Raw genomic sequence first — 25,230 nt, 5'->3', positions numbered from 1 at the left:
TTGTATTAACTCATTCAGAGCATGAAAATCCCGAAGGCTGAACCGCAAAGACTGCAGAAGGATCTTATGTTGAAAGTCCAGATGTAAGTTTGCAAATGAAATTCAGTACAGACCAATGTGAGTGTAACACAAAGGGAAGGGAATGCAATCTTCATTTTCTGTACATAAGCATGAAGTTTGAACAGACTTTTTACTCAGGAAAAAAATCATACAACACAGATAATGCAGCAAAAAAATAAGCTCTGTGCCCAGAAGTGGCTAAGAAAGGAGAAGGCAGGTTTGGAATTATTAGGAAGGAGTAAAAATAGAAATAGAAAACACCGTCATGCCACTATAATTTCATGTTGCCCCGCTCTCCTGAATAGGGTTTACAATTTTTGTTCCCCTGTCTCAAAGAGTAGGATGTAGTGAAAGTTGATGAGCTACAGAGAAGGGCATCAAAGACGATCAAGGGTATGAAAGAGCTTTTGTGAAAGAGTAAGTTGCTTGGAAAAGAAGTGACTGAAGAGGATGTGGGGATGTTCTTTAAAGTCGTTAGTGTCATGAAGAAAGTGAATAGGTAATAGTACGGATAAGATAATTGTGACCCAAATAAAGCAAATGGGAGGCAGTTTCAAAACAAAAGGAGGTGTTTGTCCTGCAGTGGCAGAAATGGTGGTGTTCATGGCCACTGCGTGTGTGTGTCAGGAGTTTACCTGGGTTCACAAGTGATTAGGCGGTCTGTGGAAGAGAAACTTGCTGTGCAGCTTAGCAGTCAGAACAGTTCAGTATCAAATTTTGGGCACTGACTGCCCACAAATTACTGGTGATGCTGGTCAAGAATTATTGCTGGAAACTGCAAACAGAAACCTTCTCCGTGGAGAAGCATAAGCTACGGTCCACTTGCAGATAACATAGCGAAGCAAGACCATGTGTTGTTCTTTGTTATGTGAATCTTGTGGCATAAGATCTTACGAAACTTCCAGCAAAAAAATGTTTCTATGATGATCTTGTTTAATCTGTGCTTGTTACCCCTGGACCTGTTAACCTGACACAAGTTATGGTCCGGTTAAGTGCATCCTGGGTGCGTTTAACATTGCGTAGGAGTGGTACCCCCGCAGAATTCCTCTGATGTTTGCAGGCTTAGAACCTCAATTTATATTTTGTGGATCTTGCATTGAAAGTCACGGTCCATTTGTAGGTAAAGAAGTAAAACTAATCACGTGTTGCTCTTACTTATCTCCGTGGCTTGTTTGTAAAGATTGCCCTTTTGAAACTCTTCAAAGGCCTACAAGGATTGTGATATTGAGGGCATAAACCATAAGGTAGTGTTTACAGAAGTTTTATTATAGCTTGCGGTGCTATAAACTGTAATTAGTGTAAAACATTTTCTGGTTTGTCCTTTGAGATCACAAGTGCAAAAGCAAAACAACAAATAAGCAAGCCCAAAAGATTCTGGGTACAGAGAATGAGAGGAACGGGTTTATTAAGTTGCATATTCCTCATGTATGAATAACATTACAGAAAAAAATCCTTCGGTGTAATTAAATATTTTCCCCTTGGTTTTTTTCTTCAGAAGTTTTGTTGGAACTGTAGGAAGGTTCTTCCTTGAATTGACCATGTGTGAACTCTTGTGTTAAGATTAAAATAGATTAAGATAGCCAGTCAGAAAACTTGGAATCAGCAATTAACAGTTATTAACAGTTAGGGGAAGAGAATGCGTGATAACAGTTAAGAGTTTAATGTCCGCATATATATATGCACACATACAGATCTACATATATATAAAAATATATAATTAGATGTTTTGTATGTAGCATAATTAATACATTGTACAGCACACATTTCTTATTGATAGAATGTAAAACAGTTTTAAAACTCGCTCTTCCAGTTAGTGCCGGATATGTTTTCAATTTCTTGGAAGCTGATGAAAAAATTACTGGTTTTTTGAATGAGCTAGGGAGAAAAGAAAGAAGTTGTAAGCAGTAAAGTAATGTTTGGTTTCTTAATGTGTAATATGCTGCAAGCCCGGCTTTGTGTATATTGGAAATCTTCTGACCCCTTTGTTTGCTTGGGGGCAGATTGCAAAAACCTACCACAGCCTTTAGCACGAGGACCTTGTGTCATGTTGCAGCTCGGACACAGGCATCCAGGAGCAAATCTGCCTGCATGTGGCATGTTGTTTCACCCAAGGTACAGAACTAAATTCTAACTTTAAATGATTTTAACGTTCAGTTGTTGCTATATAGGTTGTTAGCTTTCGAGATGAGCTTGGAAGTAGTAATTTCCATATTCTTGAGTAGAGCAGATAGATTGCAGTTTGATAGTTTTTCAGGTAACCTGCACAGGTTTGGTTTGTAGCCCCCAGCATATCTGTTGTTAGGAATGGAGTTGAGCTGCGGCAAAAGCAAAAGTATTTCTATTTGTCCTTTAGTTTGAACTGCATGTAACAGTGCATGTTGTGTAACCGTTTCCCTTTTGCTGTAAAATTATTTTAAGTACTTTTTAATTCAAAGACTTACATGCTTAACGTCAATATAGCACAAAAGAAGGAAGTATTGCATACGGTTTTGAGAAAATCTGAACGTATGGTTAAGTTCTGCTTTTTGGTGTGTACAGGGGGGTATATGTGACTTGAGCTTGGTGAGTGCACAGACGACAAAGTCTGTCCTGTAATATTCCTGCTGGTGTTGGACATCACTTGACAGCATTACAGGCAAACCTCTTACAGCTTGATCTAAGCATGATAATGCCCTAGTTCTTTAATAAGTTTCAGTAGCAGTAAGTTTAAGTCTTTATGTGTATTTCATGCCTGTATGTAACATGTGTTTGGTGCACGGTGGGGGCTTTTGTGCATTTGGTGCACTGGCTGCTCTTTTAAGGTGTTTCATTGAATCATGTAACTGTGTTTAATATGCAACTGGGAGATGAATCCAGTGGAAAATACTAAACTACTGAATTGAATTGGATGTAGCGCATAAATTTGTAAAAACAAAGTCAAATATCCCCTACCCCCAAATGCATTCCAAAATTGTGACAGCATTTTATAAAGTTTATCTAAGATAAAAATAATTCCACAGTAGGAAAAAAGGCGGGATAGGAGACTAATGTTTTTAAATTACTGAAAGCATTCCAGCAGGATCTGAAATCCCAACAGTGTTAGGTGAAAAAGATGAAAGCAAAACTTGAGGATAAAATTGAAACCAAATATAAACAAAAGTGAAACCGACTCCATCAGTTTTCATTTCCCAGTTGGCAAAAATGAAAGAATAAACACAGAGCAAAGAAGCACGAGAGCTGAACTTGAGAAATTATTTCAGTTTTATTATTTATTTAATCCGCTGGTGAATTTGACTTCTGCATAACAGTACTCCTTTAGCAGACTACACGGTAGGGAGTAGAAGTTGCTCTCCCTGGTTTGTCCTGGTACCGCTTTTCCGAGCCGGTGGTCTGGGTGATGGCCCCGCAGTTCGGGAAGCGACGTCTTCGTCAGTCACGGAAGTAACGTTTTGAAATGCTGTGGCAAGCGTGCACAGAAAGGCCAGTGGAGGTGATGACATCCAGCATGATGAAAGCGAGTCATTCAGCGGGTGGGCGCGCTTGAAAAATTTATGCATGTTGAGATGTGAATTGCTAATAGGATCCAGTATAAAATGTGGTGGGCTTTTTCTTTTGCTCTCCCCACCTTTGGGGTCATCCACTTAGATCTGGGTCAGATCAGCAGTAACCAAAAGATGTTATCTGATGTCGGCTTTGCTGATGACATGAAATGACTGCGAATGGTTTCGCTCCATTTCCACAGATCAGTCAACAGCTAGAAAGTCCTTTTTGACCTTGAGAACTAGGTGGTGAATTGGTGAAAAGATGGACAAACATTGGGTGGCTGTGGAATCTCGAATTGATGTCCTTCTCATACATACAGATGCGTGCTCCTAGGCTACGTCGACCAAAACGTTGGTTAGGTGTTGAGGAGAAGTTTGGGCAATCGCTGCTCTGCTGAAGCTGTGCTGGCGTGAAATGAAAGACTTCAGTGCCAGAGGTCTACTTCTCACACATTTGCAAACATTGCATTCGAGCATATCAGAACCAAATTCTTTGGATGATAAAACTGTTCTGGAGATTTGAGATTGATGAGGGAAGGTGATGAAGACTAGCTGTGTTTAATTTAGTAATATTGTTCCGGCTTAGATGAGAAATGAAGATGAGTTCAGTAATCTCACTCTAGCTCAGCAGTATTTTAGGAAACTTGCAAGATAGAAATAGCTGCTGCAGATCAGAAATTGAGGCTGGCTCATTGCTGTTGGTCTGTGGTGAACACAAAAACTTTAAATTAGGAGCACATTTTGTAACCGATCCTATTAACTATTCATATCTCAACATGAAAATGAGTTAAGAAGTTCCTGTGTGTCCGGTGGCAGTGGAAAGAGTAGCATTTTGATAAATTGGAGAATTACATCATACCGTTTCAACAAGCGTCAGTATTAAGCATTTAATACTCTAGCGCTCTTTAAGCACAAGCCTTTAAAGTGTATGCACAAAAGAAAGACATTTCTCTGTTAAATTCTCCAGTGTCAAGCAGTATCTCTGTAATAACTAATTCAATTTATTTTTTGTGCTCAACACATCTGCTTCTTTCATGGTGCTATTTTTGTAACCGTAAATAAGTGCATGTGACAGACATGTTTCCAGCTCGCAGTGTGGATGATTCAGAGGATCCCAGCCCCCAAGTCTCTGCCTTGCTGTGGTCTGTCTGTAAAGCAAATGTCTCAGTAAGCGGCAGAGTGTTTTTTACAAATCCGAAATAGCGCATACTTTTCTTTAATACCTTCTCTTGCAAGTAAAGGAGAAGCTGCTTTCTTGAAAGGGCTGGTTTTGGCGCTCGCTGTGAGGTTAAGCAGAGGTAGTTTTTGTCTTTTGCTCTCAGTTCTGGGTGCTGCGCGAGCGATTAGGAGTTTGGGCAGCAAAAGTGTAGGTGTGGGTTAGCTATTAACTTCAGTGGCAGAAACTGCCCTTGCCCAGACAATAAAACGAAAGCTTTAAGCAAATATTAAATCGCACTTTAGTGTAGTGTGCAAATAGTTTTTGCTGTGTGTTGCAGAACAGTATGTTATACAAACAAAGGTAGCTGTGAGAAACAAGCCCAGTCCGAGCAAGGTGGATTACATCAGGTGCAGGTCATGGCCGGTGAATGTGAAAGCCCTTCCTTGAAGACATTTCTCAGTGGTAGCTATCTGGAATAATTTTTCTGCCTCTCTTGAGTGCCTCTAAAATGTCGTTGTCTTCTCTGCGGTCCTGCCTGAGCCTCGCAAGCCACCAGTGTGGGAACACTGAGATTAAGGACTTTTGTTCTGTGATGGCTGCTTCTCTTTTATATAGCGCCCTATAAAGCACTAGGCAGAAGAATGCTAGACAGGACACAGAGATGAGGTCTGCCCCGGCTTTAAAAAGTATTTTTACAGTTTCAGATCCTGATCTTGCAGGTACTTGCATCTGTGATTTTCCACTGCTTTCAGAGGGACACACGTAGGAAACATGTTGTGCTTGTTAAAAGTTTTAGGGATGTCTCCTGTAAACCTGGTCACGGAGCACATAAGAATGCCTTGGTCTAACAGAGCCATGGAGGCACTTCAAAAAATGCTGTTGAGTTGCATCACTATGATGAAAGAAGTGATTCTTGATAATTGTTTGAGCCTTAGTAGCCTTCTAGTTTCCACCAGGCTGGAAAATTCTTTATGAATCAGGTGTCAAATGCTGAGTTTTTGACAGCTTTCAAGAACGCACTGGGGTTGGCTTCCGTGGATACTGACTGACACAGCTAAGCAGCAGCAGCTATTACACGTGGGTATTCAGGATTGGAGTCGTGTGTAAGCACTTAATTCTGGAATAAAATTGATTTACTGGGGGATAACTGCTCCCCAACCCGAGGAATTCATTATTCCCTAACAACCATGCCAGCAATTTTCTTGTTGTAAACAAGCCCTTCCCAAACTTGTGTGAGTGAAGTACAACTCTACTACTGAAAAGTCACCACCGTCTCTCTTCTGGGCAGCTTTTGGGGGAAAAATAGTTAGACATCCCAGATCCTGAAGACAAGTCTTGAGCAATCATCAGACTTTAAACAAAGCTTAAGGAGGAAATAAATCTGATAAAATTTATGGCTGCATTTGAGACTCCTGGAGGAGGTGGCAGGGGAAGAGTTTTCTGTAATCACATAGTGTTGACCGTCACTTGCATTGTCATCCTGACGCCACCAGAATCTGGCATCTCCATCTTCACTCCAGCAGTCATTCTGTATTGTCACCAGACTTGCAGGCGTTCATATGTGTGCAAATGATTGTCATGGCAGGGGTGCTGCGGAGATGATCTTTAACAATCTATTTGTTAGAAGCCTGGGCCAAAGTTCCCAGCTGATGTAAGTCACCGCGATGCCAGAGAAGTGAATGGGCCCAGCCACAGACATCATGTTGTTCAAGTGTCATGATAATGTTCAACACAGGAGCCAGTGCAAGGGAAATTTTATTGTAGGTATTGAGAGGTTGAAGCGTTGTTTCATTGCAGCTAAGTCCAGAAGCAAAAAAAACAGCCTTCTGGTTCTGTTGTATTAAAATAAGATGGCTTTTCTTCAGCACACTTCTCATCTGCAAAGCCAAGGGCTACCTTTAATGATGCCTGAGATCACTGCAAAATAGCAGCTCGCGTCTTTGCTGCTGAGGGAGGAAAAGCTTTGCGTGGAAACCAAAGGAAAGAGTCTGTTTTGATGTGTAATGTCTGAATCCCAGCCAGGGCACGTTAACACCCTTTGGGTGGAACAGAAATGCTATAGAGCTGATGAAACACACTCTATATACAGTATGAGTTCCCATTGTACGTTTTCCTGGGCATGTTTATCATGCAGTCTGTAAAGCTGATTTCAATACATGTTTGAGATATTTGCTGCCTTTGTTTTGTTTGGGTTTTTTATTTTTTTTGCAGGGAATGTTGCTTTGATTAAGGTGGTTTTTGCCCTCTGTCCCTTGAGGACACACACACTTTTCTTCTTCTACCTTTGTGTCTTTCTTGGGTAGAGCAGCATGAGAGGAGGGCATGCTGAATGTTTCCCTCCTCTTCTGTCTCCCTTGCACCTCCTGAGGTGGGCACAACTTGGCCCCTACCAAGCAGGGGCTTGGGAAGTTGGGTAGCTGTTGCTAGCTTGAATCCATCGCACAGCAGCCTGGGCTCCCAGGTGTTTCACCACCCCACAGAGCTCTCCCCTTACCAGCCGTGGTCCTGTTGTAGCCCTGCCACGTTTGGTTTGGGAACCCAGGCAAGCAGGTGAAGTATTGCTGATTGGTTACCTGTACAGGTTCTTCCTAATGGCCAGGCCCTGCCTTTACACCAGTCTGCCCAGGACTTGCGCCCTCCCACCCTCCCGACTCTCCAGTTCTTGGCTTTCTGGTCTCTCCTGATGGAGTTTCCTCCTTTCTGCAGGCACCTGAGCAAATAAGATACCACCTTTCCTGCCCACAGTGAATTATTTTTCTTGATGATGGACAGGAAGGATATAGCGTGCTCAGGGAGTCTTCGCTGCTGCCACCAAAGTGTTAGGAAAGAGCGGGAAAAATACCGTGTGGATCAAGAGTTACAGTCAACACAGGAGCTGGGTCTGTGGAGCGGACGGCCGTGGGGTGTGCTTTAAGAGAGCACAAGGCAAGAGGTGCTTAATGATAAGTAAATTTGCCAGCAGAGTCGTGATGTTTCCCCCATCCCTCCCTGTTCAACGGGGCATCGCCGGCAGAGTATTCTTAGCGACAAAAAGAGGCACCGTTACGTGCAATTAAAAGACCAGAGAGGGTAGGTTTTGCCGTCTGTCTATCCATGAATCCAGAAAGTCTCTTACAGGGTTTTCTGTGTTTTTTTGCTTCGTATGTTTTCAAAACTAAGAGCTTCAGGATTTTATTTTGAACCCTTAACACTTGCACCTGTGAGAACAGCAATGCCCACTTTTCCTCGTTTACTAATCCTACTTTAATTACGTGTTTTGCTGTTGGTTCCAAAAAAGATAGGGATATTTGCATAATTTGGGGTTATTGTAAAGAAGGCATGTTAATTCTGCTTCTGCAGCGTAAGTGGTGAGATTCTCCTCCTCCTGGCAAATGGGAAATGCACCAGGCAGGGGGATTTCAAGTGTCCAAAATTGGGGCAGCTGAGTGAAGTGCTGTTCAGTTGTCTGTGTGTCAGTGTCAATCTCACATTTCTGAAGTATTTCTGAAGTATTTCTGGGCAGGTGAGGCTAGCAGATACTTAACCAGGAAAAGTAAGTATCCCTCTGGCAAGCTTGACTTCCAAGCAGGGCTTTGCTCAGAGTATGTACGGTTAAACACGCATTTACCTTCGAAAGGGGCATCCACAGTGGAATAGTTGAAAAAAAGGTGGCTTTATATGTAAAATCCTATATGAAGGTAGAGTCTGAACTGTGGCGAAGGGACAGAATATTGCTCCAAGTACTGTTCCTTAAAATAAGATCATGTTTCCATGTATCCTGAAACAGTCTTGGCACAGGGACAAATACAGAACCCAGTTCTCTGAATCCTAAAATTAGCGTATGGTCTCATTTCAGCATATCTGTTTGGTCACACAGGATGATTGATGTTTTTCTGAACTGCATCAGCGTTAACAAACAAAGGGAATAGTTTAAAAGTTTATCAGCAAAGCACCAGTACAAGATAACTTTTTTTAAAAAAATACTGTCAGTTCTGTATTTGCAGAGCAAAGAGAAATAGATACCGTGCAATATTCTGCACAAGTCCTCTGGGGAACAGATGTTTTTTCACAGCTCTGGAGAAAGGCTGTGACATACTTCACAAATGCACCTCAAAGTATCTTATCCCACCTTGCCTTCTCACAGCCATTAATAACACTCTCATATACTGGCAAATCTTTCAACTGGGTACTTTGTGATGGTGAAAGAATTGCTTTTTCAGATTTTTTTTTTTTTTTACTTCCATAGAAACGCATTTTAAAAAGAACATCTGTAGGCACAGAGTAGCTTGTGTTTTTGGGAATAACCTTTGTGCCTTTTCGGTTACCCAGACACCGTCAGAGGGAACGAAACTGAAGGGAAGGGGACTTCTTGTACTGCTCAGATTTAATGCCTGCCATGCCGTTGCTTTCACTTTCTGTCTACAGCTGCCATAATTCTAGTGAAGAGCTCTTCATTCTCAAAGGTTACACTTTCTCTATGGCGCAAGTGTTTTCTCCGTCAGGGAAGAAACAGAAGTCAGACTTACTAGAATGTTTTAGCAGAGACTAGGGAGGACGACAAGCTGTTTATTGAACGTTATGGACTGAAAATATTTGTATGTGTATATATAGATTGCAGCCATCACATCTCTTTAAAGGTGAACAGCTCTTGAAAATAACTAGTATTTTTCTAATATCTCTTTAAAATAAATGAGTGCTGTGAGCTTCCTTCTGAAGAGTCTTGCATAAAGAATCTTAGAAAAATACATCTTGCGAAGTAGTATAGAGCTGAAATTTGGTATGATTTATTGCTTCTCGAGAATGCTCTACACATCTACCTGCTCAATGCCCTTTGTATGACTACTCCTAAAAACATTGTTGTACCCGTGTTTCTCTCTCTTACAGTGTTGTGACTCTTCTTTCAGCTGTGTCTATCCTAGGAAGTTGGCTTGCGTGCTTCATGCCAGGCCGGTGATGTGATTCCCATGTAGAAAGCTCATTTTGAAGTGCACCGTGCGGAAGCAGGAGCAGTGGTGTTGACTGGCCTCCTCGCTGTCTCCCTGTTCCTCACTGCGTTGTGCTGGCCAGGCTTCAGCGGATCCTGTGCTGCCCACCCTCCGCAGCACTCTTCCTCTGAGTCACGTCTGCAGGATTAGGACAGCTTGTCGGGGGGTAGCCACCACTATGTTTTTGTGGTATCTAGTTGCAAAAATAAGGGCTGAACTGACTGCAGGACTAGCACGAATAGTACAGTAAATAAACCTTCAAAAAAGGTCAAAATAATCCCTCCATAAACTGTGGCATCAGCGCATCTGTGAGCCGTGATTCTTGTGTGGGGCTTGGCTCCTCACAGGCTGCCGGTGGCCTCCACTTCCAGGCAAATGCCATTGAATTGGGGCTAGTGTCTCGCACGCTTGGCTCCTATTTGGGAATAATTTTATTGATGTCTTAATGTCCGTCGATACATTTAAGCTCCCACCACTGAAAAGGCAACCGCCCCTGACTATGGCCCCCTGTAAAAAGGAGGCGGGTGATAAAGATGGAGCAAAAAAAGGGAAAAGATATTCACGGAGCTACCAGCCTTAATGCATTTATAGGAGGCATGGTTCAAAATTGTGGCTCTTGAAGGTTGGATGTTTTGTTAAGAATGGCAAGTGTTCATAAAATGAGTTCCCAGCAGGAACTTCCATGTCTAAGTGAGCTCCCCTTTTCCTGTAGGGTAGAAAACTGATTCCTTGGGTCCCCTCTGCATTAGCAGTTGACTGTGTTTCATGGTGGTTATTCTTCCCTTCCCCCACCATGGGACAGTGCTAAGTCAGAAGAAAAAACAAACAATTATTTTCGATGTAATGCCAGAAAGTTTGACTGCAGCATGTGTCTCTGGGAGCGTTAAGCACTTTCCTGTACTCTCCCCAAGGAAATGCTGGGATTCGGTAGAGTCCAAGTTTGAAGCTGTGGTTTAAACGTAGGGGTCTTCATTAGTGGTTTTGGATTAAGAGGTTCCTCCCTGTCCTTCCCAGTGGCTTGTTCCTGCTCCCATGCTGGAGGGCCCTCCCCTCTTGGTTGTGCTGTCCTACACATCTTTGAGCAGGGTGAGAGCCACGATCTGGGTTCAAAGAGACAAAAAAAGGCTTACGGAAAGAAGTGTTGCTTGTAAGCCTGCTGAGTTCCCTGGTCTGTTCCCTGGTCTGTTCACAAAGCTGCCTCTGCAGAGCAGCATTAGTGTCTGACAAAATGGGGATGGGACTGAAGGGGGGGGGGGCGATGGAATGAGAGGTGCTTTCTTGCTGCTGGTGGAGCTGGAGCTGCTCCTTCCCCCTGCAGCCCCAGCCGGCTCCACTCCTCTCCCCTGCCAGCCCGGCCACCTCTGGCCACGTTCTCTCCGAGAGGTGCCAAGTGACCCAAGGCAGACATTAAGCCATTTTTCTCCCAGTTAACCCAGGTGCAAAGGTTCGGTCTGGCAAAGGTAACCAAGCTTCTGGAGAAGTTTGTTCAGTGCAGCAGATGGGTACCTACAGCTCTGGGGCTTACAGTGGTAGGAACTGGATGCCTTGGCAGCTCTGAGTCCACTTGTCCTGAGACACTTGCACGTAGCTTCTTCTACATGTAAATGTGCAGGGGAAGTGCAATGTTAACGTTGACCAGGAACGGAAGATAAGTGCATAGGTGCTGCTGGTTTTACAGCCTGCTTCAGATTATAAATGTTGATGTTTCATTCTGCTTACAAGGATCGACTGTTCCTGCTTTTTCCTTTCTGCTGGGTACACTGGGGAGAGACTGGAGCGAAGGAACCTGGCATGCCTGCTGTTTTGTACAGCTCACCTTACTTTCTGGCTTTGTAGGTTTGCTTTACAATTAATATATTCTGATGGAGGGTGAAGCTGGCTTGATGTTAGATGATGGCCCCTGAGACTTCACGTGCCTTTGCTACCTATTTTGGAGAATTCCAAAGGTCTTTACAAACTTAAATGACTCATAATGGTAGATGGTGATTGTCCCAATACTCACTGATGGATGGACTTCAGATTCTCCCACCTGGAGGCATCAAAATCAGACTCCCAAGTGCACCCATTGACCCTGCTTAGGGACCTACAGAGGCTGTTTTTAAGGCACTGCAGAAGCTGATGTTTCTTTCTGTATAAATAAATCATGCGTTTGACAGCTCAGGAGGGGAGATGTGGCACCTTCATTTCCCACAGGCAATTACTCGGTAGAGTTGACTTGGTGTTTTCATCGCAAGGATGTTGTTGAGGTGCATCTGCCAAAAAACCTGCTGTGTTTTAGCACCGTTGTGGTCAGTGCTGACCTGAGGCAGACGAGTCTGGGGGTGTCTTGTGAAGATGTCAGCCTTTATTTTTTTTTTATTTTTATCCTCTTAGAGGAGCATGGGGTGTGTTTTGATGAGCAGGAGCATGCTGTGCTTACCCCCTGTGAAAGACGTTCCCCCAGAAGATGCCCACCGTCCCTCCAGCTGAACATCATGGCAGGTTATTTTTAGCTGGGTTTGGTTTTACTTTCGGATAAACAGATCTTGGGAGCCACTCCTCGCTTCTCGCAAGCCAAACCTCTTTTCTGATTACCTTGGGACTAATTGGCCTTGGTGTGGGTGATGGATGTGAAGGTGTGTGCTGACAGCTGCGGGTGCTAATCCCAGAGGAGTCCTAGAGTGCCGAAAAGGAGACGAACGCCGCAGCATCTGCAGGCGAGCAGCTGGGGAAGCCCCCGGGGACGCGGGAGCGAAGAGACGACTGGCTCGACAGTGCTGTTTTGGGAAGACCAGCTTCCTTATAGTAGCAATGTTGGCAGCTTTCTCGTCTCCTGAAATGCTTTGCTTTTGCACAAAGGCAGCTGCTGTTTCTCCTGCGTTGCCTGTCCCAAGTGGGATTCATTGCCGCTGCCTTCAGGATGACTTTCCTGCCTTCTGTCTGATTTGTTCACTCAGATGGGCTTGAGATTTGTCTCAAGAGTGAGACAAGAGTCCTGCTGCTAAATGGGAGCACTCATATATTGAATGCCAAAGATGATGCACAGTGTTTCCAGGAATTGTCTCAAAGTGCATGCGTACTTAAAGATATCTTACAAAGAAATGCATCCAAGATGATCGTTGCATCTGCTTGTTTCTTCCTTGACAGACGAATCGAAATTTGCTCGCGTTTTTAGTACATTGCCATTTGCATTTTTCAGCTTTGACCCAACGTGTAGTAGGGGAAGATGGTACAGATCTCCCGTACATCCTTTGCAACCTGGATGGGAATCCTGGGTGCCAAGCAGAGGGGGCTGCAGCCGTGTCGCCCTCACCCAGAAAACAGCTTCCCTCTTGCACAGAGAAGGGATTTACACAAGGGCTCAGCTGCTGTCTGGTTCTGGGGTTGGCTGTTTTTTCATGTCTGACGTGAATCTGAAAGGGAGCTGAGCAGTTGCAACCATTTTATGAGCTATTTTAGAAATTCATGTTCACTGGAAAAGGCTGTGGCTGAAGCGCCAGTGACCAGCTCCACACGGTAGTAAATAAAATACCAGTATGTTTGCCTAGAGATTAGTGTGAGCATGGCTGCTGGTAAATTCTCTGAACACATCAAAGAGCCTTATTGTTGCACTCAGGTTTTAATTCCTTATTAGTTTCAGGAAATACATGTCCTCAGAGCAATGAGAGGAAACTTTGAACGTTTTTCTTCCTCTTGTGCTGGGTGTGGGCTTGGTACTGCCTAATTGTTAGTCTGTCTGATGCCTGTACTCCCATAGGAAGCAAGAACAAACCCATTTACATTTGTGTCATTGCTGCGTGCTTTCAAATACGTGGCCTACTCACTTTTTTCTTTCTCTTTTTTTTAAGATCAAAGGTGACAAGAATAGCGGAGCAAAGAAGTTAAGAATGATGCAGAGAACACAGATGTGAAGAACAAAGGAGAGAGGAAGGAGCTGAGCCTGGTGCAGAGGGGGAGAGGAGAAGAAGAAGCCTAAATGCAAGTACTTGAACGTGGAAATGATAGGTTGCAGGCTGCTTAAGAGGAGTTTAATGCGATGCTTTAATCTGCATCTAGTGCCTTTTGGCACTTTCAGAGTGGTGCCTAAGATAGGTTAATGTTTTTAAAATTTTCTGCCTTGAGTTCAAGACTTTGGACTCTTATGTCAATAATTTACAGCTCTAAACAGGGAAGTGGCATTGGGGTCACGTGCGTGTGTGTGAGCGAGAGAGAGTTTGAGTCTAAACTGAACCATACAGGGTGGCGTGGTGCTGCTGAGGGGGCTGTAAAGCACTTACTGCCTAGCTAGGCAGCATGGAAATGTAAAATAGAAGCTAAAAAATCAGAGACTGGGTTGATCAGAGAAAGCTGGAGGGAGGGGGTCAAACTACTCAGCCAGGACCAAAGTGGTCTGATGATTGCTGTGATGTAAAATATATTTTTCGTAATTTTAGTGAAGTTTATGGGACAGACACAGCCGTTTGAAAGCACTCTCATTAGCAGGTACATCATTTTAGCTGCTACAGTGATGCCTCCTGCATGTGAATTGTTTTGGTTGCATCTTTTTTATTGGCAAAAAAAGGTCTTGTGCAAATGCAGGTATGTGGGCCAAAAAGAGGTCTCTTCAGGAGCCTAATTGTTTTTCTTTGCGGCCTCTGGTATCCCACCTATATCAGCAGATGAGCTTTTGCCAATATGATGTATTTTCTTCAGGTGAAGATTTTCCTAATCCGGGTGTACCAGAAGAGTGTTCTCTGACATGGGGAAGGGTTTATTATCTCACTTGCTCTTAGGGGAGGCTTCCGCACAGATCCAAAGTCACGATTACATTTATAATTGTTTGATGCCTGCAAAGCCTTAATAAGTCTGTTCTGTGCAGAGATGGGGAAGCTGCCTGGGAGTTCTGCCTGGAAAACAAGTAACCGTGTCCCTTGTTCCCTGCAGCTCCGTCCTGGTGGGTGACAATGCCTGTCGAAAGGATGCGGATGCGCCCCTGGCTGGAAGAGCAAATCAACTCTAACATGATACCGGGGCTGAAATGGCTAAATAAGGTAAGGATGGGCGCAGGCTCGTGTGTACATGTGCTGAAGAGGGACTTTATAGCACTGCCTGAGCTTTGGATAGGTAAATCAGCTCATTCCTGGCTTTCAAAGGGGTGACATGGGGAGGAAGGGCAAAGCTGAATGCTTCCTGCTGAACCTGTTCCTCCGGGCTCGCCTGCCAGATCTGAGGCGCCCTGCTTTGGCCTGGTGGATTTGTGGCTCCTTCGAAAGCATTTTCCAGCTCTTTGTTGTTGGAGCGAGCATTTATTTAGACTCTGCTAGTTTGGTTTTTTTTTTTAAGCTGGGAACAGATTGCTCACCAAGCAGTGTCAGAGGGATGTGAACAAAATGCTCTCCTGAGGTGGACGGCTATATTCTGTGTTAGACTGTGGGTTGAAGCAACGATCTCCTGTTTCAGACTTGTGCGACTTCTCTGATGCTTCTCAACCTGGGAGAAAACAGGGTAGCTTTTCCCCTGCCAGACCCAAACCTAATATTCCTGCTCCTGAGCTCTTACTAAGAGCTCTAGACACTTTGAGAGCACAAGCATGGGCTCCAAAATGCCAGTGCCCAACTGGATTTGTTTTTTTTTTTTTAAATTGGTTCAATAAAACCAAGGAGTGTATTTGAGCCTTTGAACAGTAATAAACCCCAGAAATACTGCATGCATTCTGTGGTATGCAGGTAATTCACCACACTGAAAAGTATGAAGCAGTTTTGGCCACAGAGGTTACTTCATTATCAAAATGTGTGGAAATGCACAAAATCAGGTGTGGAGACATAGGAGCTGCCCAGCTGGTCAAGACACTAATGCAGTTAGTCTGGTATCCTCCCTATAGCAGTAGTTGTGGTGCTCAGGTGTTCATTTTTAGAGCTGAAGAATGGCAATTAAGATTACTACTTTTTATTTCAGCTTTCAAAGCTAGAAATGCTCCTGACTGTAAAATTATCAGGAGCTCTTTAAATTACAGCTACAAATCTTCTCAGGAACTTCCTGCATCAGTGACACTCACATGCTGTGGCTGGGTAAATAAATATTGCTTTATCCATTCCCTGCTTAGCTGCCCTGTGAATTTGAGGAGGTCCTTGTTCTTGCATAATGGGGTCACAGCTGAAGAGGAGGAAGAGACCAGTTTTTACTGTTGTCTTTGTAATTTGAATCCCACGTTCAGGTCCCTATGGATTTTTCTCCTTGAGTATCTCTACTTCAGTGTCAAGTCTCTCCTGCTGACAGTCCATCTCTGCCATTCTTCGCTGGGCATTCCTGCCCAATCCTGGAATAATTCCTCTGCAGTTAGTAGGGCACGGTATTTCAGATTTGAGCGTATTACTTTTAAATATAATGTCATCTGTAGATTTTGTTCACGTAACCTTCTTCAGTACGTCCCGGGAACATACTTGCCTCTTTTCCTCTACAGTGTGAAAATGCTGCCACTGTGCTAAGGGTTTCACTCTTCCAAGTTCAGCTCACCAGCTCATAAAGGCGGTTTGCGAGGCATGTCGTGTTGGTTAATGTTTGCAGCCCCCTGATTGTGTTGTTACAGCGGTTTTTGCCTTGTGCTTCTGGCGTAAACTGTTTGCGTGCAGGAGTCGGCAGGAGATTTTGTCCTTAGTTAGCATATTCTATAGTGACCAAGGCTTGTCTCACAAATAAAGTGTTTTGAAATGGATATTTTCTTTCTACAACAAAGCCCAGGCTCCTACCAGGAGGAGGATACCTGGAGGATACAAGGAGGCCACCTAAGTGGCCTGCCTTGAGGTTTGTTAAACTGATTCCCCAGTTCTGCCCTCTGATTTGGCATCATTCTTGGTTGCCTTTATTGTGCTCAACAAGCTAATTGCACTTCTGAGCATTTCTGTTTAAAACTGTTTAAACATTCATTGCAACAATGAATCATTAAACCAAAAATATTTCTATTTTTACTGTAAATCCTGACCGTAAACAAAGCCATGCATGGAATCAATGATACAGTGTCATGTGTATCGCAGCCCGTTCTGTACCCACAGAACTGACTCGAGGCTGTAGGATTTTGGGATTTGTATATTTTAATCAGAGTTTGGCAAGGGGCAGTTCACGGTATAGAAAAGAAGGTGGGTCAGATTAGCAAGAGAATTGTACTCGTCTGTGTGGACAGCCTTTAAGGAAATAAGATTTAAATACTAAGGAAACAAATACCGTTCTAGCTTTGTCATTGGCTGTCTCTTCTTAGGGAATTTTTCCAGACTGAGAAGGGAATTAAACCTCTCTCTGTTAAAAATGACAAATCAGGTACAGCTGACTTACCTAATTCCTTCCCCTACTGTCAGTTGATCACATTATACTTGCTGCTTTGTGTTCCCCTCCAGAACAGACGCCTCTTTATAGGGCTTAAAAAATAAGTACTTGTGTACCTTCCTGGTGAAAAATGTTATCCTGCTGAATGGCATGAGGGAGGAAGGGAATTTCTTCACCCTCCCAGAGAAACAAAACTGGGAGGTGTGAAGGAAATTACATAGCTGAGTAGAGGGCAGAGGTGTTGTGGGCAGGGGGATAGTCGGAGGTCAGTCTCCGTCGTGGATCTGAAAAAGGAAATTAGAGTGGAAACATTCAGAGTAGCTGTAACAGGAGTCGAGAGGTAACCTGCTGCTTTGATGGATGCTTGGAGTATTACCATCCAGACGGATGCCGCTATTTAAAATTTGTCGTATGACTTTCCAGCTAGTATGTGATCTCATGCTCATTCACCTGCTTGGAGCGTTTTGCAGTGCTAGGGTTGCAAGTGTTCGATGCTGTTTTCCTCCTCCTGCCTATTTCTAAGAGTGGGACATCTTTTTCCTTTTGATGTACCCACTAGAGTTTGGTAGCAATTCCTGTTATGCTGCAAAAGTTTTGTGAGTTGTACTTGCAACTTTAGGTTAGGCTAAAATGTCCAGTGATGGAGTGCTGTACCAGGCAGTGCATGGTTTTCCAAGTCTAAGAGAAAGCACCGATGAGCCTTTTCCTATTAAGGTCATTACTAGGAAGCATCGACTGAAGAAGGCGATAGGTAAATGCTTGATAATGTGTGAAATCAAAGATTAGTATTTAAATAGAAAGCATAAGGTAAACTAGCACAGAATGCACACCCACGTGGTATTGCTGCAATCAGCAGTCTTGTGGGATTTCAGAGAAGATTAGATATTTGATAGTTGGTGAGAAAATATGTAGTTTCTATATAGGTATGTAAAACTATACATATATTATAAAGTTATAATACACATGGATTCTATGATTTTGTTATTTGTATTATAATTTGCTGTAAGACTGTGTTTCAAGACATCTGTGATTGGGAAGAACGTTGTGTAATGAACAGAAAAACTGTAATGAACGCTTGGAGTGCTGTTGAGAGTGTCCTTGCACCCTCCTTTGGAGCAGTGAGTACAGTTGACAATGACAGGATGCTATGTCTGGAGTCTTGTTCAGTCTGCTAGTTCCTATAGAACTTCTTGAATTATCATATGGAATATGAAATCCGTGGTATAACCTTCGTACCGTTGTGTAGCATTGTTCCAACCTCTCCCCATCACTAAGCATGAGAAGACTTTTTAATCTGGTCAATTGTTAAAGTTCTTGCTGATAGAAATTGTTTTCTGTAGAAGTATGAATTTTTTTCCATGGTCGTTGTAGTCTGTGGGAGAGTAAAGGCAAGGAAGCTTATTCTTGCTCTGGTGAACGCAGTAGTGCTGTGGACCACGGGATGGTGGGATCAAGGCTTTCTTTAGACCACTTCTACTTGGGGAAAGAGGAGAGCATATCTGTAGGATGATTTAACTATGTAGAGTGGGAAGGCAAAAGACGTGACAGAAGTGATGGGAATAGATTAAGGAGAAGAATTAGAGTATGAGGGCTTGAAGGGGAATGAGGAATGTATTAAATCTGTGCTTTCACCAAATTAAAGTTCTTTGAGACAGAGCAGAACCAATTTTCTTTTCAGTAATTTTACTTTTCAGTTAAGTCTCTTCTAACTAATTGTACTCTCTGAAATTAATGGCATATTTTTCAGACAGTTTCTGCTTCCAGAGTGATAAGGCCTGTTGTTTATAGTTAATACCAAGGAATGGTATGCAGAGAGACTCCTGCTTATACCTATTGCTCTAACAGCTGAGGTCAGCTCACTTTGTTATGTGCCCCATTGGAGGGTCGGAAGCAGAAAAGCATAGAGGGGTCGCACCTGTGGGGAGGAGTGGACAGGACAGGTGACCCAAAACTGACCAGCAGGGTATTCCATCCCATCTGTATCATGCTCAGTATAAAAGCTGAGGGATCAAAGGGATCAGCCATCTTTCTTCAATGGCTGGTGTCTGAGAAGGGCTCTGTCTGTTCGTCTGCCTTTGATCCTGATCGATGCGTTCCTGAACTCAGTTCCCGTCCATCGCTGGGTCCAGTCTGGGATTTTCCCAGGGCCTGTTGGAGACATTATTGTCATCCTTGGGAGCGCAATGCTGGTTTTGTATATACTCTATATATTTCATTATTTTCTTATTGATATGATTACCTTTTATTATTAATATTTCATTAAGTAGTTTTAGTTTCTTTTCAACCCATAAGTGTCTCTCCCATATTCTCTCTTCCTTCTTTTTGGGGAAGGGAGAGAGAAGTTAAAAGAGAGCATCTGTCGTTCGTTTAGTGGCCAGCCCAGCCCAAACCACGACAGATTTATTGGCGCCAAAGGTGAAGCCAAGCGAGAAATTCTGAACGCAGTTCTCAACAAGCGAATGTAAATGAGAGAAAGGATTGAAGACAAGAGTTGAAGGACCATACAAAACGCGGGCTCAAAGAAGAAAAGATCACATGGAAAGGAAGGGAAATAACCCTAACCTTGACATTAGTGAAATATTAACCAGGCAGACAAGGAAGAAAAGTGGTTGTTGGGGGAAGGGGAAAGGGCAAAGGATTCATCTCACCCGACCACAGACATCTACAATGCAGTCGTATAAATGAGAGCCGCCTGTCTAGAGTAGTTTATAGTCAATGGAGAGAAATAGGCTCTTTTAGGGTACAATTCAGTTGGCGTAGCTCAGGTGGCATTTTGCCCTGGAAATTCTCTTCACAGACTGAGAAGTGGATCTAAACCTGTAGTGGCTGTGTTTATAGTGCAAGATGTCTGCATGTGAATCCGGATCAAGATGTATTACCCTAATATGGGAGAAAAAACAAGTGTTGTGGAACAAAGTCCTTTTGTGTGGCTTTGCAGAAATGCCCTTGAAGAGTTCTGAAGCAGCCCTGTAGATCAGCACATAGGAATTCGTTCCTGGGTTGGATGACATAAAAGCACATCTGACCCAGCATCCATCTGGCCCAGCATCCTCTGTGCTCGGTGCTTGTGGAAGGGGTGTAGGAAACATGCTGTTCAAGCTCTGAAAGCCATTGGGCTCCCAGAGCTGGAGCTGCATCCTATTTTTAATCATCTTTAATAGTCACCAGTGTACTATCTTCCATGAGTTTTTCTGATCCCTTTGGGAATCGCTTTATACCTCCATCACATAAGGCATGCTCTGGTTTAACTACATGATGCGTGTTAAAAAAATAATTTAAAAAGTCCCTTCCTTTGGATTGCTTTACATGCGCTTCTCTTTGGCCTAAAGTTTCTAAACTAAAATATGTTCAACTATCTTCAATGCCACCCCTTCACATGGGTGTCCTGTATTTTTTTTATCCCCACTGGAGAGATGTCTAATAGTTGATATATTCATACATCTGTTCGCTTGGCATATAAATTTGCGAGATCCCTTTCCTTCACCATGCTAGGATTTTACTGCCTAAATTCTAAATCCCTTGAATTTGCTGTGTTCCTGTGGTTGTTTAGTTTCATATCTAATTTTTCTAATCATGAAAGTGTCTGTGCTGCCAAAACTAGCCTTCGTTTGAATGTTTAGAAATGTGTAGCGCTGCATGTTTTACCCATGTGTCAGCTTGGAAAGCGGTCAGGCTCATCGGCCATGAAGGGGCATCTAAGTATTTCGTACACTTAGGGCTGTATTCTGCTTTTGGTGACGCCAGTGGATATTTTCCTATTGAGTTCAATGACAGCGGCACTGGGTTAGAAGGAAGCAAAACACTTGCAGATGCTGGAAGTGTGTTTTTAAATAAGTGACTTAGAGTCATCAGAAGATCCCTCAAGTCAATCAGTGTTGGCATTTCCTGTTTGTTTTCCCTTCCAGGAGAAGAAGATTTTTCAGATTCCCTGGATGCATGCCGCAAGACATGGGTGGGATGTTGAAAAAGATGCTCCCTTATTTAGAAACTGGGCAATTCACACAGGTATTGGAACTTTCTTTCTGCAGAATAGATTTTCACATTGTTTTCCCTTTTAAAGTTACATTTTCTTTCTTTCTTGTCTTTGCTTTTGCTAACACAGTGAGTGAATTTAAGTTTCTAAATCTGTGGGAGGCTAAGTGCTTTTTTCAAGGTCTGTGATGCCCTCCAGGTTTATTGAAGTGCCATAACTCATTTGCATTGAGGAACACAGTAAAACTTAATTGATTTAAACGTTAACAAGATTGGATTCAAAATTGTCAGGAGCAGAGCACGCTCAGCACTTTGTAGACTTGGGCCCTTAGGCTTTTTATGCCTTCCTATGGATTTGAGCCAGACATAATAAAGGTAAATGCTGTGCAAGCTTTTCCACATTGTTGTGGAGTCACATCTGATTGGCAGCGCCCTGGGTCTTTCTTGAGCAGAAACTGTTCATCATGTGTTCTAGAAATGTGCATGGGAATGAGATCACAACACTCTCTCTTGCAACCTCAGCTATTGTTTGAATGCTTGTCATGGGAACCAAAGGCTGATACCTTGAAGTTAACCTATGCTGTTATTAATTGGCCTTCGGTTTTCAATTACACGTCGTCTGTGCCTAACTTTCTTTTCTTGCTTAGGAAAATACCAGTCAGGAGTAGATAAACCCGACCCAAAGACGTGGAAGGCAAACTTCCGTTGTGCTATGAACTCTCTGCCTGACATAGAAGAAGTGAAGGACAAAAGTATAAAGAAAGGAAACAATGCCTTCAGGGTGTACCGAATGCTGCCGTTATCTGAAAGACCTTCCAAAAAAGGTAGAGAGGAGAGCTTGTCAACATGAAAATGGTGTTGGGAGCACTGTTAATATTTTGGGGCCTGCAAAATGTGACGGTTCTACTTCTACTGTGAAGCTGGATGCTTTTATCCGGGTGTTCCCCAGAGCTTAGGGACACCTTTATGAAAAACAGGCTACATTCAGTTAAGAGAACAAGCCGCTCGGAAAGAGGATCGGCGAGATGTGATACCCCCAAGTTGGTGATCTCTGAAAATTGTGTTAGTTCTGCTAAAGCCAACGGAGTTGTGTTCAGATGCTAGTCCCAGGTCTCCTTCAGTCCAGGAAGATGATGAAGGGATGTTAGAGATCAATGCATTTAACTCATTCAGATTTATGGTGGCAGACATTTTGGTATCTTTTTTCCAAGCAAGGGTAGAAATAAACTGGCGCTCTGTTGAGGTGAGCGGGAGGAGTACACTCTCTGCTCAGAACATCGAACTGTGAAACCAGTTTGTTTGTTATGTAGCTGCACTAGGCTGTGAAAAACCAGCCCCCACGGCATGATAATGCTGAAATGGGAAACTATGTTTGAATCCCCAAATTTAGGGATTAGGTCTCCCACCTGCCAGATGAGGACCTAGCCACCAGGTCTATCTCATGAGTATTTGGTTTCTTATGGAGGAGAAACATTGGCTTCTTTATGGCTCATTGGCTTTCTTACGGCTTCGTTCGTAGTTTATGGAGTAGAACGATGGCTTCCTCAGTCCTCTGGTATCCCCTGCTGTCTAGGACTTTCAGATGAAAATATAACCTGCAAACGAAACGCATGGTGTTCCTCTACAATCCAGTCCCGTTCACCTGTAGCTCAGTTTGCTATTTTCTTAAATTGAGAAGTGAAAGGCACATCTTCAGTTTAAGGTCACTGTGATTGGAAATGATGAATTTTGGCACTTTTGGGGCAGAATCGTACTATGAAAGGGAGATCAATCTGCAAAAGTAGAACATTTGCTTTGAAACTGTTTCCAGTCTCTTGTTGGTGGTCTATTTTGTATGTTCAGGCATATTTCCCTAAACCATAACCTGTCCCATTGTAGCAGATTCCTCTCATAGCTGTAAGAACTAGAAAAGTTCATAATGAAGGCTGAGATTCTGGAGCTGGGGGCTGTAGCAGGAGAGGATGCCGCAGCCAGTCCAGTTACTATAAAACTCTGACATATTTTGGGCTCTGTATATTTTCTCACGTGCCCTTTCTACGTGGCACGTGGCTAAAATTATGCGTGAGTGAGAGCGAAAGAATTTGGCTGCAAACAATTCTAGTTCTCAGTGCTGTCTTGTAGCCGAGATGGGAGAAATTCCTGGGACACGTCTGTGCAAACGGTGGGGTAGAGCTGAGCTTGCACCAGCAAGCCTGAGCTTCCACGTCAGGCTCTCGTCAGGTCAGAGCAGGGGCAGCAGCGCTGGGGTCTGCCAAGGCACACAGCATTTTGTGAGGGTCCTGTGCTGTGCGGTTTTCTGGATTCTCAAGTTCAGCACGATTGCAGAAACCACTTTTGCATGAATTATAATCTGTGTTACCCCCCAGCCCAGGTTGCAACTATCTACAAAAAATACTTGTTGAAGTTTATTGTGATCTCTTTTCACATATTAAATCGATGAACAATCTCCCTTTTCCTGTAGCTACAGTGAAAGTGTCACAAATGTGATGAGAAATACATTTTGATTTTTTTCCCTTTAAGAGTATTTTTCTCTCCCTTCCTTCTTTTTTCAGCAGGCCTTGCTGCTTATGTCACTGTTCGGTATTTTTCACCTTGATTTTTTGACTGCAGTTTCTTTTCTCAGTCCCATCTTGGTTCTTTTTTGTAGCCCTTTCAAAAGGAAACACAAAGCCAAAATGTTCAAGGTGAATTTTTGACTGCCTAGGCCTTAAAGGGGGGTTTAAAATTAAGCAAAATATGTTCTCCCTTTCCTAGGAGGTGCTGCTATTTTGAGGCACGTTTTGGGTCTGTTTCTTAGTGAATATAGAAGGTGTGGAGGTTAACTTATGGCACACGGGACTTTAAGAAATCTTCCTTCTGTTATTGCAGGGAAAAAAACGAAGTCCGAGAAGGATGACAAGTTCAAACAAATTAAGGTAAGAAGTGGCTGTTTAATAACGTGAGAGCCTGTGAAAACAATCTGTTGCAATTTTTTTTTAATAGCCTCAATAGTATATTGTGGTGGATATTTGCAAATCTCTCGTGCTTGTGGTTTGGTTAAGAAGCTACAGTTACATTGAGTGTTTAGGGTTTTTTTTTAAAAAAACGTGAAGGCTGTTAGAGCCATGACTGACGTCATCAGTTGACACAGCCCTTGTGTTGCAACGCCTGGAGGTTGGAAAACTGGCAGCCTCGGCAATACATTTGCCATTTGTTTGTCTGTGTAAGTAGAAATACAGTAATTACGGAAGGAATGCTTCTGAACAATAGAGCTACCTTTTAAGCAATTCATTTCTGTGTGTAAGGCATTGGAAATTCATTTTCTTTTAGGCGAGGGGGAGAAGTTTTGTCAGAGCTGCACGTTCTGCTCGTGTTTTGTAAGTCGGACCTCAGTTGTAAAGCTCCTCCGTCACTGCCTGAGGTTTCTGCCTGTTCGGAGCGTGGACCCAAACTGCTTTCCCTACAAAGCACGGTTTCCCCTAGCTGTCACACTTCTGCCTAGCACCTCTTCGAGGTGGTGGCTATTACATACCAGCAGGGTTTGGTCTGCCTTCCATTTTTTCATAAAGCAAATGACAAAGGTTTCAGACTTTCAGCCTTCAGTAAAGTCAGTGTCCTTGGTTCTCGCTCGTAGCAGCCGCGTCTGCAGCAGAAGGGCAGCTCGGTAGCCCACTGCTCGCTTGTGAAGGGCTGGGCCACCCACGCCTGGGCACAGGTCCTGCACCCGCTGGCCAGGAGATGCTCTGGGCCAGGTGAACCCGGAGGCCTGGGAAAACTCCGTTGAAATCAGGTTTGGAAGGCAGGCGCTCTCCTGGTGGTTGTGACTTGTGGAGTTACATGTCAGAATACTGCGATTTTTAAATTGAACCACTTTTTTAACCATCCTGCGTGGATTCCGCAGCCACCTGTGCTTGTTATAACGTGACTCTGATGGCAGCCTGTGTTCAGAGGGAGCCAGCAGACTCCTGTGGGCAGAGCGGAGTGGTGTGTGATGCCTGCCAAAGCTGGCAGAAGCATTTGGCCATTCCCCTCCTTCATAATCTTTCTTTTAGCCAAAATATTAAATGCCTGAAAAGCTGTAGAGGCGCTTGAACAGTCTCATCCTCTCCATTAAGATTAATTTCACAAATAGTTGTTGCTGAGGGGGTCCCAGTGATGCTTGGGGATTAGTACATGTGGCGTTAGGCCTGGGAATAGGTGCCAGTGGGGTGATGCTCACAGCTTTTGGGGATGCTTTCGGGGACGCCTTCCTCCAGCTCGCTTGTCCTGAGCGGCACAGAAGTGTTAAACCAGGTGACGC

At 43.5% G+C, this 25,230-nt stretch overlaps 1 protein-coding gene across 3 annotated transcripts in view; it reads left to right on the top strand.

The window, feature by feature from the left end:
- The window catches only part of IRF2 (interferon regulatory factor 2), a 44,163-nt gene that overhangs the window by 4,372 nt on the left and 14,561 nt on the right, over positions 1-25,230 (top strand). Inside the window, exons 1-6 of one of the 3 annotated variants that reach the window (XM_054202397.1) lie at positions 1,991-2,172; positions 13,532-13,661; positions 14,607-14,713; positions 20,885-20,984; positions 21,599-21,775; positions 23,820-23,866. In XM_054202397.1, the coding sequence (XP_054058372.1) occupies positions 14,627-14,713; positions 20,885-20,984; positions 21,599-21,775; positions 23,820-23,866 (411 nt within the window). In that variant the 5' untranslated portion in view covers positions 1,991-2,172; positions 13,532-13,661; positions 14,607-14,626. Of the gene's footprint in view, positions 1-1,990; positions 2,173-13,531; positions 13,666-14,606; positions 14,714-20,884; positions 20,985-21,598; positions 21,776-23,819; positions 23,867-25,230 lie in introns of those variants that run through there. The other 2 variants (XM_054202395.1, XM_054202396.1) reach the window with 2 other exon arrangements.

The sequence above is a fragment of the Rissa tridactyla genome, chromosome 5, assembly GCF_028500815.1.
Source record: "Rissa tridactyla isolate bRisTri1 chromosome 5, bRisTri1.patW.cur.20221130, whole genome shotgun sequence".
In the NCBI taxonomy this organism is placed as follows: Eukaryota; Metazoa; Chordata; class Aves; order Charadriiformes; family Laridae; genus Rissa; species Rissa tridactyla.
The sequence above is the reverse complement of the archived record's forward strand: the minus strand, read 5'-3'. Positions and strand labels throughout refer to the sequence as shown.